Here is a 12,618-nt window from a genome sequence, read left to right as displayed (position 1 = left end):
TATTATGATGGTATATTTTTCTGATCTATTTCCTATTACTTAAAAAAAAAAACCAAAAAAAAAAAACCTCCTCTTTACACTCATGATCATGAAGAAAAGACACTCTATCTTTAATAAAGCGCCCAATTTGGGTCTCAGTATGCTGGCCAGTGAATGCTTGGGTACTGCCAACACCCAGCGGCCTCCTGGCAGTACAGGGCCTTCTAAAAGCTGTTCTCTGGCAATGGTCTTTCACGCAAGCACTAATTTTATTATAGCTAGTTTATGATTTTCCCTCATTTCCCTGCTATTTTTAAATGCAGGGCTGTAATAGGAGGCAGCTAGAGGCCGGGAGATGAAGGAACCACTGCACGCTGTTGGTCTCTGTGGTATCAGTGGCCGTTGGAAGCTAAGGATTCAAATGCAACGTGAAAGAGTATTTGAATACAGGGTCCCTTAGGGGAGCTCTGCCCAACGAGAAACATATTGCTTTGCTGTCTTCATTTTCCTTTTAATTTCTGCTTTTAAGTCCTTGTGGTCTCTCAACAGTCTCCCCAGTTTTGTTCTTTAAAGTTATTTTTGTGCATTGCCCATTCTTGCCAGACTTATTTAGCTACATTTAATAACACTGTCTTGGGGGAGGGGAGGAGGGGGAAGGTGGTGAATTTTTGACTTCTTGCATAATGTACCAATACTAATTTCTGTAACACAATAAAACAGCTTATGATGCGAACAAGACATTGCATGAAGAAATGACAAATTTATTCGATGTCATTCTACATGTTACTGTGGGGTGAAGCTTTTCAGAAAGACTGACTCTGAATTTATGCTAGTAAGAAAAAGAGTTTGGAAAAGTAGAGTGGTGTTCAAGTATGGTATTACTGGGATAAAGAAAGATATTTATAAAATGTTATGTTGGGGGTGGGGGTGGGAACCATGTGTTTTTCTTGTAACCGAGATAAACAGAGATCTCAAATAGGAAAATGACAACAATCTCTATAATTAGAAAAGGGGAAACAGCCCAGGATGCACAATGAGAAATACCAGAGCATCCTGGCTTAAGGGGGAAGGAAACACATGCAGAAGAGTAGGGATCAATGATAAGAACATTGAGTTAGGAGTCAGAAGGCTGGCAGACTAGTTCCAAATCTACTCTTACTCGGCTACATAGACAACCTTGGACCCTGGGTTTCTTCATCTATAAAATGAGATCTCCCTAACTCCATTCCATCTCTGAATTCTTTTTCTTAAATATATTTTTATTGACTTCAGAGGGAAAGGGAGAGGGAGAGAGAGATAGAATCATCAATGATGAGAGAGAATCATTGATCGACTTGCCTCCTGCACTCTTTACACTGAGGATCGAGCCCACAACCCAGGCATGTGCCCTGACCGGGAATCAAACTGTGACCTCCTGGTTCATAGGTTGACGTTCAACCACTGAGCCATGCTAGCTGGGCCAGTTTCTAGAATTCTTATGTGTCCCAGGACTGGATACAAAGAAATTATTGATTTATTTTCTGTTGCTTACCTTAACTATCCTCATTTATTATTCCTTTAATTCTTGTGAAAAAAAGCAAAAGGCAAATGACAAAGTGGGACACATTGGGGAAACATTCGATTCCTAAAACTGCATTAAAAAAAAAAAAAGCAAATATTAGAAATGTTACTCCGCGGGGCTACATTCATTCTAAAACAAAACAGAGAAGGATGAGAAGAGTCACAAGCACATAAAATTATGGCTCTGGCAATACTATTAAGTAGCAATAATCCCTGGATCAGACATTGCCTAACAAATGTACTTTGTCTGGAGAAGCTGAGAACCCAAAGCAATACTAGAATTATTTTCCAGACTGTCATCAAGTACAGATTACATTTTGTCACTTAAAAACAAAGCAAAACACACTGTAAAATTAGCTTTTATATGTACAAACGTCAAGTGTCAAGCAATATTTATTCCCCACTAATTTCCTTTCCTATTTACCTATTTCCATTACTTATGTTTCACTTTTCGCAAATGAAAACTAAATGGCAGCCTGGCCAGTGTGGTTCAGTAGTTGAGCGTCGACCCATGAACCAGGTTGTGGGCTCCATCCCCAGTAAGGGGTGTGCAGGAGGCGGCTGACCAATGATTCTCTCTCATCATTGATGTTTGTCTCTCCCTCTCCCTCTCTGGAAGCAGTAAGAATATATATATATTTAAAAAAGAACAAGCAGCATTTGGATGATTCACGATACCCCTCTCCCCCTTCCCAGGAAAGAGATGGATCTGAATTAGTGATAAGATTTGAATAGATATATCGGTGGTTATGATACTGTCAAGTATGCATAGTCACTAGAACTTCTCTAAAAGCTTTCATGGCTAGAGAATGATAATGCAGATGATGAGGATGGTGACGCTGACTCTTGTGACAGTTAATACCGACTAACCAGCCACATGCTTTTTGCCCAACTGTGCTTAATGTTTTATTACATACTAGAGGCCTGATGCACGAAATTCGTGCAAGGGGCTCAGCCCTCGTGGCCCCAGCTGCCTCGGGACTCTGCCCACTGGTTGTTCCAGAAGTTCATCTGGAAGTTCTGGAAGGTCATTCCACCCTCTGGTCTAATTAGCATATTAGGTCTTTATTATATATGTTTACCACTATTTTATGGGTTAGGAAAGAGAGGCTTAGTAAAGAAGCTTAAGTAACTTGCTCAAAGTCACACAACTAGATAAGTGTGAGTGAGGACTCAACCGAAGTCTATTGGATCTTAACCCATGCTCTGCTTATACATTCAGATCAGCATACTTAATTTTTATATATCTAATATTTCTGGAGATTTCGGGAGTGTTATTATCTTAAGGATTTTACTCGTCCAGTAATCATGTAAGCCTCTTGTATGCCTAGTAAAACCTCCTAAAAGATAGTTAGAAAGTAAAAATGAAGGTTCAGTCAATTATTACAAATTCTAAATAGCATCAGTTAATTAAACCAACTGATTAAATAGTAAAGAGTTAGCAGAGATTGAAAGTTCAGGTAAAATTTAGAAGACTCATGGCACTCTCAATCTCTCTCTTCCAGAAAAGGCCCAAAGATACACACGAACAAACCCCCAGAAACCAGTGGACACCTGGTTAGTGAGTTGGCAGAGAACGTGGATTAAGGAATGAAAGCAATAAGCAATTCAGCTATCATTTCTTTGGGATGTAATTTCTCTGGAAAAAAGAAGAACTTTGAAATCCATACAAGTTTTATGGTAATTAGAGGAAAGTGCTTTTATTCAGGAAGAATAAAAGATTCTGATTACTACTTTGAAAACAGACTGGTGTGTTTTTTTTATAGTGAACTAAAATTGAAAATAAGAAAGGATTTCTAATTTGTATCATCTGTAGCCGTAGATGGGAAAGGCATTGTCCTTACAATCTATTCTCATCAGATTTTAATTGTTCTCGCCCACAATGACATAAAATTAAACAAGCCTCAGTGATGTCCTTACAAAATTAAAATGGACTGTAGGATAGTATGTTTTTTGTTGCTGCTTGTGTTGTGGAAATTATCTTTTTAAAAACTGGACACACATTGGCTTCATTTCAGCAAGGATTAATGGTCTGTACCAAAAATTCTATTCCAAGTAGCAAGTAGAATATATTTCATCTTGTTTTCCAAAACATGATCCTGACACTTACACACTGTGTGGCCTAAAGCCCATCCCTCTTTAAGCCTTAGTTTTATCATCTATAAAATAGGAATACCACCAATTTGCTACAGTTTCTCCAAGTTTCCATGGTCTCCAGAAGAGTTAAGTCCCAAGTTAAAAGTCAAGAGAGTGTAAGTTAATCCAGAAGCTGTTCCGTCAGAGCAGCCTGCCAGCCATCACAGTGTAATGACAGCATCTGAGCATTGCAGATTGTCATCAGTACCTTCGGGAGCAATAGCACTCAAGACCTTAAATAATGCTGCAATCTCAATATGTCAGATTTTATCTGTTTCTGAGTCCTTTCATTTTGATTCTTTATGCTCAACTCTCTTAGCAAGCTCTTGGTTCAGTTCAGTCCCTAATAATGATACCGCATGCATGATCATGCAAAAGGCTCTTCGTATAGCCCAGGGGGCCCGTTTCTCTGGAAAATTACTGAAGTATATCAAACTATCTAAAAATCCATTCCTGAAATGCAAATACTTGCTCTGGATTTCACCACACTACTCAGAACGGCATGCATTTAAAACTTATTAATTGCTTATTTCTGGAATTTTCCATTTAATATTTGTGGACCACAGTTGACTACAGTTAAAGAAGCCATGGAAAATAAATCCACAGATAAGGGGGGGGGGGGCGCGAATGCACACACACACACACACACACACACACACACACACACACATTCACCAGGGGTGCAAGTTCTTTTGAAGTAATAACTACTTTGTCAGTAGGAGAAAGAGAGCACTCCATTATCCATTACAGGCCCAAAAGGTCTGCCTCAACTGACTTATAACACACAATACTAAGAGCATAACAGCTGACAGCCTATCTCCATTCTTCACAATGTCTACTTTCCAAATCCTACAGTCTTCCGTGATTTGAAGAGTTACGGTTAACAATCTTATTGGTTTCTCAAAAGCCTGTGATACACACCACTGAAGAGGTTGTCAACCATTCCCTTCCTGAACTTAAACCTCGCCGTGCGGACCTGGTTCTCAGATAAAATGGAGTGCTTTTTACCCTTTACCCCACTCTCCTGTACTGCTGGAAGTAAAACAATCATCTCACTACATTCCTTCTCTCTGCCTCTGTCTCTCTTGTCTTTCTCTCACACACACACCCCATAAACCTTTGTGTGGATTTCATATTAGCACTACTAATATATTAATATCCACGGTGTAGAAAATGTCTGCAAAAAGGTCCAAGAAAAATAGCATTGCTTTTGGAGAAAGTGCTATGGTCAGGATGATGTCATCGAAAACCATCTAATGAATTTCCTGTAGCCACATCCTAAAGAAAATCCAGGAGGCTCAGTTTTCTCACAAAGTCAAGTAGTCTTTTTGGGGGGGTCAGTAACTGTTCCTGTAAGCATACAGGCATCATAAATTGATAATGATTATGATTTACCTTTCATCTTCACTATCACAACAAATGATTTTTCATTTTAAAAGGTCTTTATGTTGGAGGCATTATTAGAATATTAAATGTAAATTTTAGATTTTAGTTACTGACAGCAAAGTAAGTGCAAAAAAAAGGGGGGGGGGGTAAAGCTTGTTGCGCTTACTACTGGGCTTCATAAACTTCTCCCTCAGCTCTGAGTAACACAAAGACCACCATTCATAAGAAGGAAGGGGGGTGAGCTCTCTTTACCCACAGTAAGCCCGCAGTGTTTTTCCTCCAAGCCCCAAAGCATTTATCAACACTGGCCTGGACCACTCCAGGAGGTCTGCCAGAAGATTTGAGCTCCTTGAGGGCAAGAACAATGGCATATTCATCCTTTTTGTTGTTGTTGTTAATCCTCTCTCGAGGACATTTTTCCATTTATTTTTAGGAGAGAGGGAAAGACAGAGAGAAACATCAATGTGAGAGAAACACATTGATTGGTTGCCTCCTGTACAAGCCCTGACCCGTCCCCCCGGCCGGGAAGGAGCCTGCAACCAAGGTATGCGCCCTTGACCAGAATCGAACCTGGGACTCTTTGGTCCATAGGCTGACGCTCTATCCACTGAGCCAAACTGGCTAGGGCATGGCATATTCATCTTTCTACTCAAAGTCATTAAGCATCTGAAGCACAGTAAACACCCAGTAAACATACGTTGAGTAAATGAATGAATGTTTATAACAGCTTTTCCATAATAACAAAAAATTGGAAACAACTCACATGTTCATCACACTAAGAAGAGTTATGTAATTTTAAGGGTTACACATTACCAAGCAGCCAAGCCAAAGTTCAAGTCCAGGTCTGTCTAATTATCTAAGTTCACATTCTCAACCAGTTGAAATAGATTACTTTTGGCAGCAATTTCAAGGTACTCTCATAGTCCCAAATAGTAGACACCCTCTCTCCCTTGCTTGTAGAAGACTTTTTAAAAGTGTGAAAAGTTCTGAGAGAAAGCTACTTACTGCCCATGTCCAGGGAAAAGATGGCAGAAGGAAAGGACCAGAAAAGAGATTTCTATTATAGAAAAAAAAGGGAATGCAGTAACAAAACAAACATGAGAATGAGGTAGGGGGGTCAATAGAACAAGGGTGAATATAGAAGTGGGTACAACCTACAGATTGAGGACTAGATCAAGAACACTGAATTGAAGGTGAGTGTCCAGGAAGCAGCTGAATAAATAAATATGAAGCTCAGGAGAGAAATCAGATTGATAAAAAAATAAATAAAAATAAATAAAAATAAAAAAAACTTCAATCATATTTGCATATCAGATTCCCTGAATAAAGAACGTCTCTAATACAAGATAATTTATGTAATTCTTCTGACAATTAATATTAGCTCACAGGGAGGTCTCCATGGACACCTGAAATTAATTTTGAAGCCATTAAAGCAGATAGAAAGTAAGAATAAAAAAATCCTATGGAGAAGGTATCACTTCCCCTATTATGTATCTGAATAATCGTATTAAAAAACAACAACATGCATATTGCTCTTTAAGGTAAGTAGACAAAGTGTTTTCAGGCTGCTATCTTGCTACTTGGGAAAAAATTTTAAAGGTATTGTAGCCAAAGATGTAAGAGGCAGAAAGATGCAGCTTGGTGTTCTCACCAGTCATGGTATGCACAGTGGTTAATTTTTATTTCAAAAGGCAGTTTCCCATATTTCATTTCATAGCAAAATAGAGTCGAGCCTGGAACAACCTGGGTGTAAACTTAGTGGGTCCACATACATGTGGATTTTTTCAATAGAAGTACAGACAGCACTCAGCCTTCCTGGGTTTCACATCGATGGATTCAACCAGCCACAGATGGGAAATACTGTCTTTCTCAACCCCTGGGTGGGGCGAGCTGGCTGTATGCGGTTCCTATACCGTTTTATGTAAGAGACTTAAGCATCCACACAGGGGTTGCGGTATCAGTGAGTGGTGCTGAAACCAATCCCCCGTGGATACCGAGGCACCACTATAGTTGAGTTTTGGGCGAGTCAAAAGTTATACTCAGATTTCTATTGCACAGGACTAGAAAGCACTAGAGCAGGAATTCAAATTTGGATCTATCTCACTCAAACCCCTACCTCTTTCCACTCCGTAGGCACTTTCTCATCATGTCACATCTACTAGATACCAAGTGCCTGAGAATATTACATTTCCTTTCTCTAATAAAGACTAGGATGATATTTCTTTATCATTACAATTCAGGTCTCTCGATCAGACTTAATATGCATCTACAATATCATCTGAGCTAAAAATCCACCTAAGAAACTATGCTAAGGGTTTGCAGTAATAATACTCCATCTCAAATAAAGAGAAATGTGATACATTTCTCAAATACATTTAATGAATGTATCATGACGATATACATTTTTGCTAATTTTACATATATCTACTCCACAGCACATTTGAATAGCATAACAACAAGGCATTTGGCCAAGCTGTTAGATCCTGAGGTCAGGGACCATGTCTTATTTATCTCTATATCCCCAAGGCCAATACATGATAGATGTCCAAAACCTGGTTGATGATGAAAGATAGAAGCAATAATTATTCACTTCTGAAAGTAATATTTTAAGGTACTGACTCCAAGTTTTTTTTAAAAAAAGGTTTTGGTCTACAGGCAAACTTCCTACCTCTCGGTCCTTGAGTTTCATGGCGAGCACCAGCTGGTGCCGGTGGTTAGTGAGAGCCTCCCGGTAATTTCCTTTGGAGAAGAATGCAGAGCCTAGATTCCCATGAGCTCGGCATTCTCCTGTCTGGTCACCTGGTTGGGTTTAAAAAAGTAAAAAAAACTTCTTTTAGTTATAGCATTATTTTAATATATAATGGCCATCTTAATTTAAGAGCCACAGACCTACTAGCTAAGATTTCACTTGTCTTCTTATAGGAAGTATTTTCTTCTCATATAAGACTCTTTGTGAGAGGTGATGGTCCTAGAATTTACGTCCCTGGCTAACAACTATTATCGCTGTCATACAACTGTTGCCATGGACATAAGTGTCCTGGAAATGAGAGGTTAGAGACCTTGACACAAACCAGCTGCTATTTGAGTCACTTCACTGCTCTGCTAATGATTTTTGGTTCTGAACAACCATCAGCTTGTTGGTTCAGTCATTTGACTCCAAACCTACTATACCATATTGCTTCTTTACAAGAATGCTAATGGTAGAGTCGCCGTATCAAGTATACTAATGGTACAGTCACCATATCCCTGCTTTTACTGCAATCCTGCAAGTCACTGAATAATCACAAAAACAATAATCGTAATCATAAGCCACACTTATTTTACAAATGAGGAGATGGCAGCACAGAGAGCTTAGGCCACTTGCTGAAGGTCAACCTGCTCGTAAGTAGCAAAGCCAGGATTCTAAACAAAGCAGTCTGGCTCCACTGTCCACACTCTTAACCACTGCACTGTATTGACTCCACCCAATGAAATGATGGCACATTCTAATGTAGGCAAAAATTAAAATTAAGATGAAAGAGTCACCCACCAGTACTACCATTTGGGATATTGTATCTGTGGACCCAAATCTCTGAGGAGGGCAATGAATATGTTAGTTCACATCTCTTGGCTTTTTGGAACCCTGGTACCTGTTGTACCAAAAGCCCTAAAGACCTAAGAACCCTAAAACGGAGAATGTTCGAGAGACACTCCCTTTCCATGGCGCATGTTACTCCCACGTATGCCAGGTTAACAGCTTATTTCCTTTCTACTGAGACAAAGGGGAGAAGCATAACTCTACCTAAGGTCTTGGCTACATCCAAGTCCTGCTGCATGTATCCAGTGCTCTTCTCTGTATTCCCAAGAGACCAGTAAGCGCTGCTCAGGGCAGAGAACACAGAGCCTCTCAGTTTGAGGCTGCAGGTGCCAATCTTCAGAGCAGCTTCTAAGACAACCACAGAGGCCCCGTGATGGCCCGCCGTCAGGAGCTCCTGCCCGACCACAGACACGACCACGAAGGGACTCTTGTCCAGTTTCATTTTCTGAAGCTGCTGATAAGTGGGCTCGAGGGAGTCTGATAAAAACAAACAGAAGAAAATTAGAAAATGTAGAAGAATACACGAACAGTGTTTTCTAATATGCTCTAGAAACAAATGTTTATCATGCCTCTTTATGGCCTACTTCAAGCACAAAGTCTTTGCAATGACAAAACAGATGGAGAGCAAGGGATAAATTTCAGATATTTTAGAAGGAAAAACTCTTATAGAATTTGAGGAAAAATGTATTTAAGATGCATTTTTAACAATACCTTATTCCAAAGGAATGATACAAAGGACTGTCTCCTATGGGTCACATTCAAGGTAACTAACATTTTTATAGACTTCAATCTGTCTAAGGCTCTATAAAACATTCTAGAGCTTTCCGAGTTATCATTATAATAGTCCTCTAGCATATATGACTAAAAAGGCTTCAACTTTCCTAAAAACCCTGGTGAAACTACTACCAATTATTCTTGGATACAACACTAAAATATAGTACCGAACTGCAAGTCCAGAAGAATGGGAGAAATAATCCTGGAATGAATCTCCAGAGCAGGGGTGCGAAGAGAGAACAGCAGCTATTGATAAGGTAAGAAGTGAAATACGATAAGGGAAAATACTCCCCCCAAAATAAAATTTACAGGTAAGGTTCAAATATTCACCTCATTTTAATTTTATTTTTATCAAGCTAATTCCTAAAAGAGGAAATTAAATTAAAAATCATTTAAAAAGACAAATATTGTATGATTCCATTTATGTAAGATACCTAGAGCAGTCAAATTCAGGGAGACAGAAAACAGCACAGAATTACCAGGAGCAGTGGGGAGAGCAGAATGGGTAGTTAGAGTTGAATAAGTTCAGAGAGTCAATTTGGGGAGATGAAAGAGTTCTGGAGATGGATAGTTATGATGGTTGCACAACACTATAAATGGACTTAATGCCACTGAATTTGATAACTAAAAGTTGCGAAAATGGTCAATTTCATGTTACATATATTTTACAATAAAAAAAAACTTTGGTTCATACTAAAAGGCACAATTTAACCCTCCTCAAAAAAATAAATAAATAAATAAATAAAAATAAAAACAACCGATATGTTTCCCACTTTGTCTAAGCCAGTCACATTTTACTCTGTATTTATGTATTACATTCTACTTCATTCAGAAACGATTCAAACGCTTTCCATAGAAATAAGGTGAAAAACACAGAAGTCCACAGGTAGACTAAGCCCCAACGCAGTTCCTAAAGGTGGCCAGGACACTGGGCTCCAACTTCATAGAGGACAAAGGAAAAGGATACATGGTCACCTTAATTTCCCAGACATTTCAGATGAAAACACCCAACACTCATAAGAAACGCAGCTCTTCCTGCAACTGAGGCCTTGGGGAAAGCTCACACTCAGCACTGCACCTGCCTCAGAGACAAGAACTGATCATGGCTGCCGCCACTCCGGTCCTCGGTGAGAAGCAGGGCACCCGCTGCGGAGGAAGGGGATGTACCGGTGAAAGGTGTCCGCCTTTTCAGGCTACAGCTTGAATCTCAAACCACATGGGGAGGCAGGCATGCTCATTTCTCTTTCACAAATGCGGACTGAGGTGCAGGAAGCAAGCAGCCTTGCTCAGTCAATGGAACAGCAAGGGGCATTGCGGAAATTAGATTCCAGTCTTTTGGGGGAAGGAGTGTGTATTTTTTACATAATATTTCAGAAAGAGGCCTCCTGTAAAAAGTAACTGCCTCCTAAAAGAGTTCACGGAGGTTGGCCAAGTAGGCAGATAAAAGGTGAGCCCCAATTTGACCCCAAGATAAAAGCTTATACATCCAACAGCCGTTTGCCACCAGCACTTCATAAAGTCAGCCTCCCTGGATGCTCTGGAGCTGGGAGAAGCACCGTGACAGGGGATGGCCCATAAACGTAATAGTCTTTAGATTACGAATTAACGGAGGAGAGGAAATATACACAAGAGAACCCTTGGCAAGAAGCAGCCCTGGCATCTTTAAAGGAACAAATAAAGGTAGACTAAATCTCACTTTGTAATTAGATTATTAAATCTGTGGTCGGCAGTAGTTCTATGCCACACCATTTACAAAATACAATGACGTGAAATTGCTGGAAGACTAGCTACAAAGGAGAAATGGAAAACAGTAGCAGGGTAACTTGAGAAGTCATGACAAAGAGTATCATTTTATATTTACAGTTATTTCTATATTTTCACTAATGATCTAAAGGAAATACATTATATATGATGTAAATATAACCACAGGAGAAGTAGTTTAGGTAAGTGAGCCTAAGTGAAACCATAAAAATAAGGAAAAACAGACTGAATTCAGTTAGCAATGTTGACAGCAACAATATAAAAATATCAAGTAAATTTCAATGTGGATAAATATAACATATTCAATATAGATTGGCCCTATCTTTAAAAAAAAAAGAAAAAAGAAAAAAGAAATCTTGAAACTTCGGAAAAAAGGCCAAACCACAGGAATACTGGGACTATCGCAGGAGCTTGGCTTGCACACACAAGCACCTGGGCTGGGGAGCTGTCTGTGTTGCATTTAAGAATTACAAAACGAAAGCAATTGACACAACAGATCAGACCTAGACATAAAGCGACCCAACCGCACCGCTATGCAACCGTGGCAGAAACTTAGAAAGCTGCAGGGGGCTCCACGACAATGGGTGAAAAAATGGGCAGCAAATAATGATAGATTTCGCGAATTACAAGCATATGACAAAAAGAGAGGTAGGTCATTAAGATGTGAAATGATGCATAGAACAACGCTGTGAAAAGCAACGGTATCCCTATAAAGCGTTGATAAGAAAAGCCCACCTGGAGTAGACGGAGTGATGAAGGCAATGCTAAAAATAAATGAGAGAAATTAAACCGCCTTAAGGAAGAAGAGGAAAATATTGAAGCGCCCCAGGCACCTGTGCGCTGCAGCTCGCTCCAGGGTCAGCCTGGGGTCACTCGGTGGAAGCTGGGACAGAGCCGGGCACAGAACGCCCCAAGGCCGACAGCAGCACTGAGGGTTTCCTTACATTTATCTAAACAAATTGCTTCAAAGGCAAAACAGTAAGTATGATTCTGCTGATCTCAACATGTTCCCTCCAATCTTCTAAGGCAGCGACAGAAATGCTTCAGAATAAAAACGTGGTATCTCCATGAGCTAAATAAAAATGTTCCATGTAAATTATTTGTGGACGGGTGACGGGAGAGAGGGAGAAACCATTAGAGAAATGGAAAGGGGAGACAAATTGATTTTTTTTTTTTTTTTTGTCCATACCTCCCCCACCTCACCCCTAAGCCCCAGAGCTCTGAAGCGCATCTGCTCTAAGTCAGAGTTTATTAACAGCGGGTCCCCCAGTGGGAGAAGCCATTAGGTTCCTGCAGCAAAGACTAGCTTCGCATGGGGTTATAAAATCGCATGAAGAGGTTTTCTTGCCACGTTTTTTCCTAAAACATGAATCTTTGACTTTCAGAAAAAATGTTTTTTATAGCTATGAATTGCCCAGAGACCATATAAGTAACATTTAGTTCAT

At 39.8% G+C, this 12,618-nt stretch overlaps 1 protein-coding gene across 2 annotated transcripts in view; it reads right to left on the bottom strand.

Moving 5' to 3' along the window:
- Positions 1-12,618, bottom strand: part of TTC28 (tetratricopeptide repeat domain 28) — a 319,835-nt gene that overhangs the window by 166,356 nt on the left and 140,861 nt on the right. For both annotated transcript variants that reach the window (XM_084868121.1, XM_084868122.1), the window contains exons 4-5: positions 8,843-9,115; positions 7,730-7,860 (exon numbers count right to left, since the gene is read on the bottom strand). In XM_084868121.1, coding sequence (XP_084724247.1) covers positions 7,730-7,860; positions 8,843-9,115 — 404 coding nt within the window. The remainder of the gene's footprint in view (positions 1-7,729; positions 7,861-8,842; positions 9,116-12,618) is intronic.

The sequence above is a fragment of the Pipistrellus hanaki genome (assembly GCF_964339955.1).
Source record: "Pipistrellus hanaki genome assembly, chromosome: 19".
Lineage (NCBI taxonomy): Eukaryota > Metazoa > Chordata > Mammalia > Chiroptera > Vespertilionidae > Pipistrellus > Pipistrellus hanaki.
Note: the sequence above shows the minus strand (reverse complement) of the source record. Positions and strands in the feature narration are given on the sequence as shown.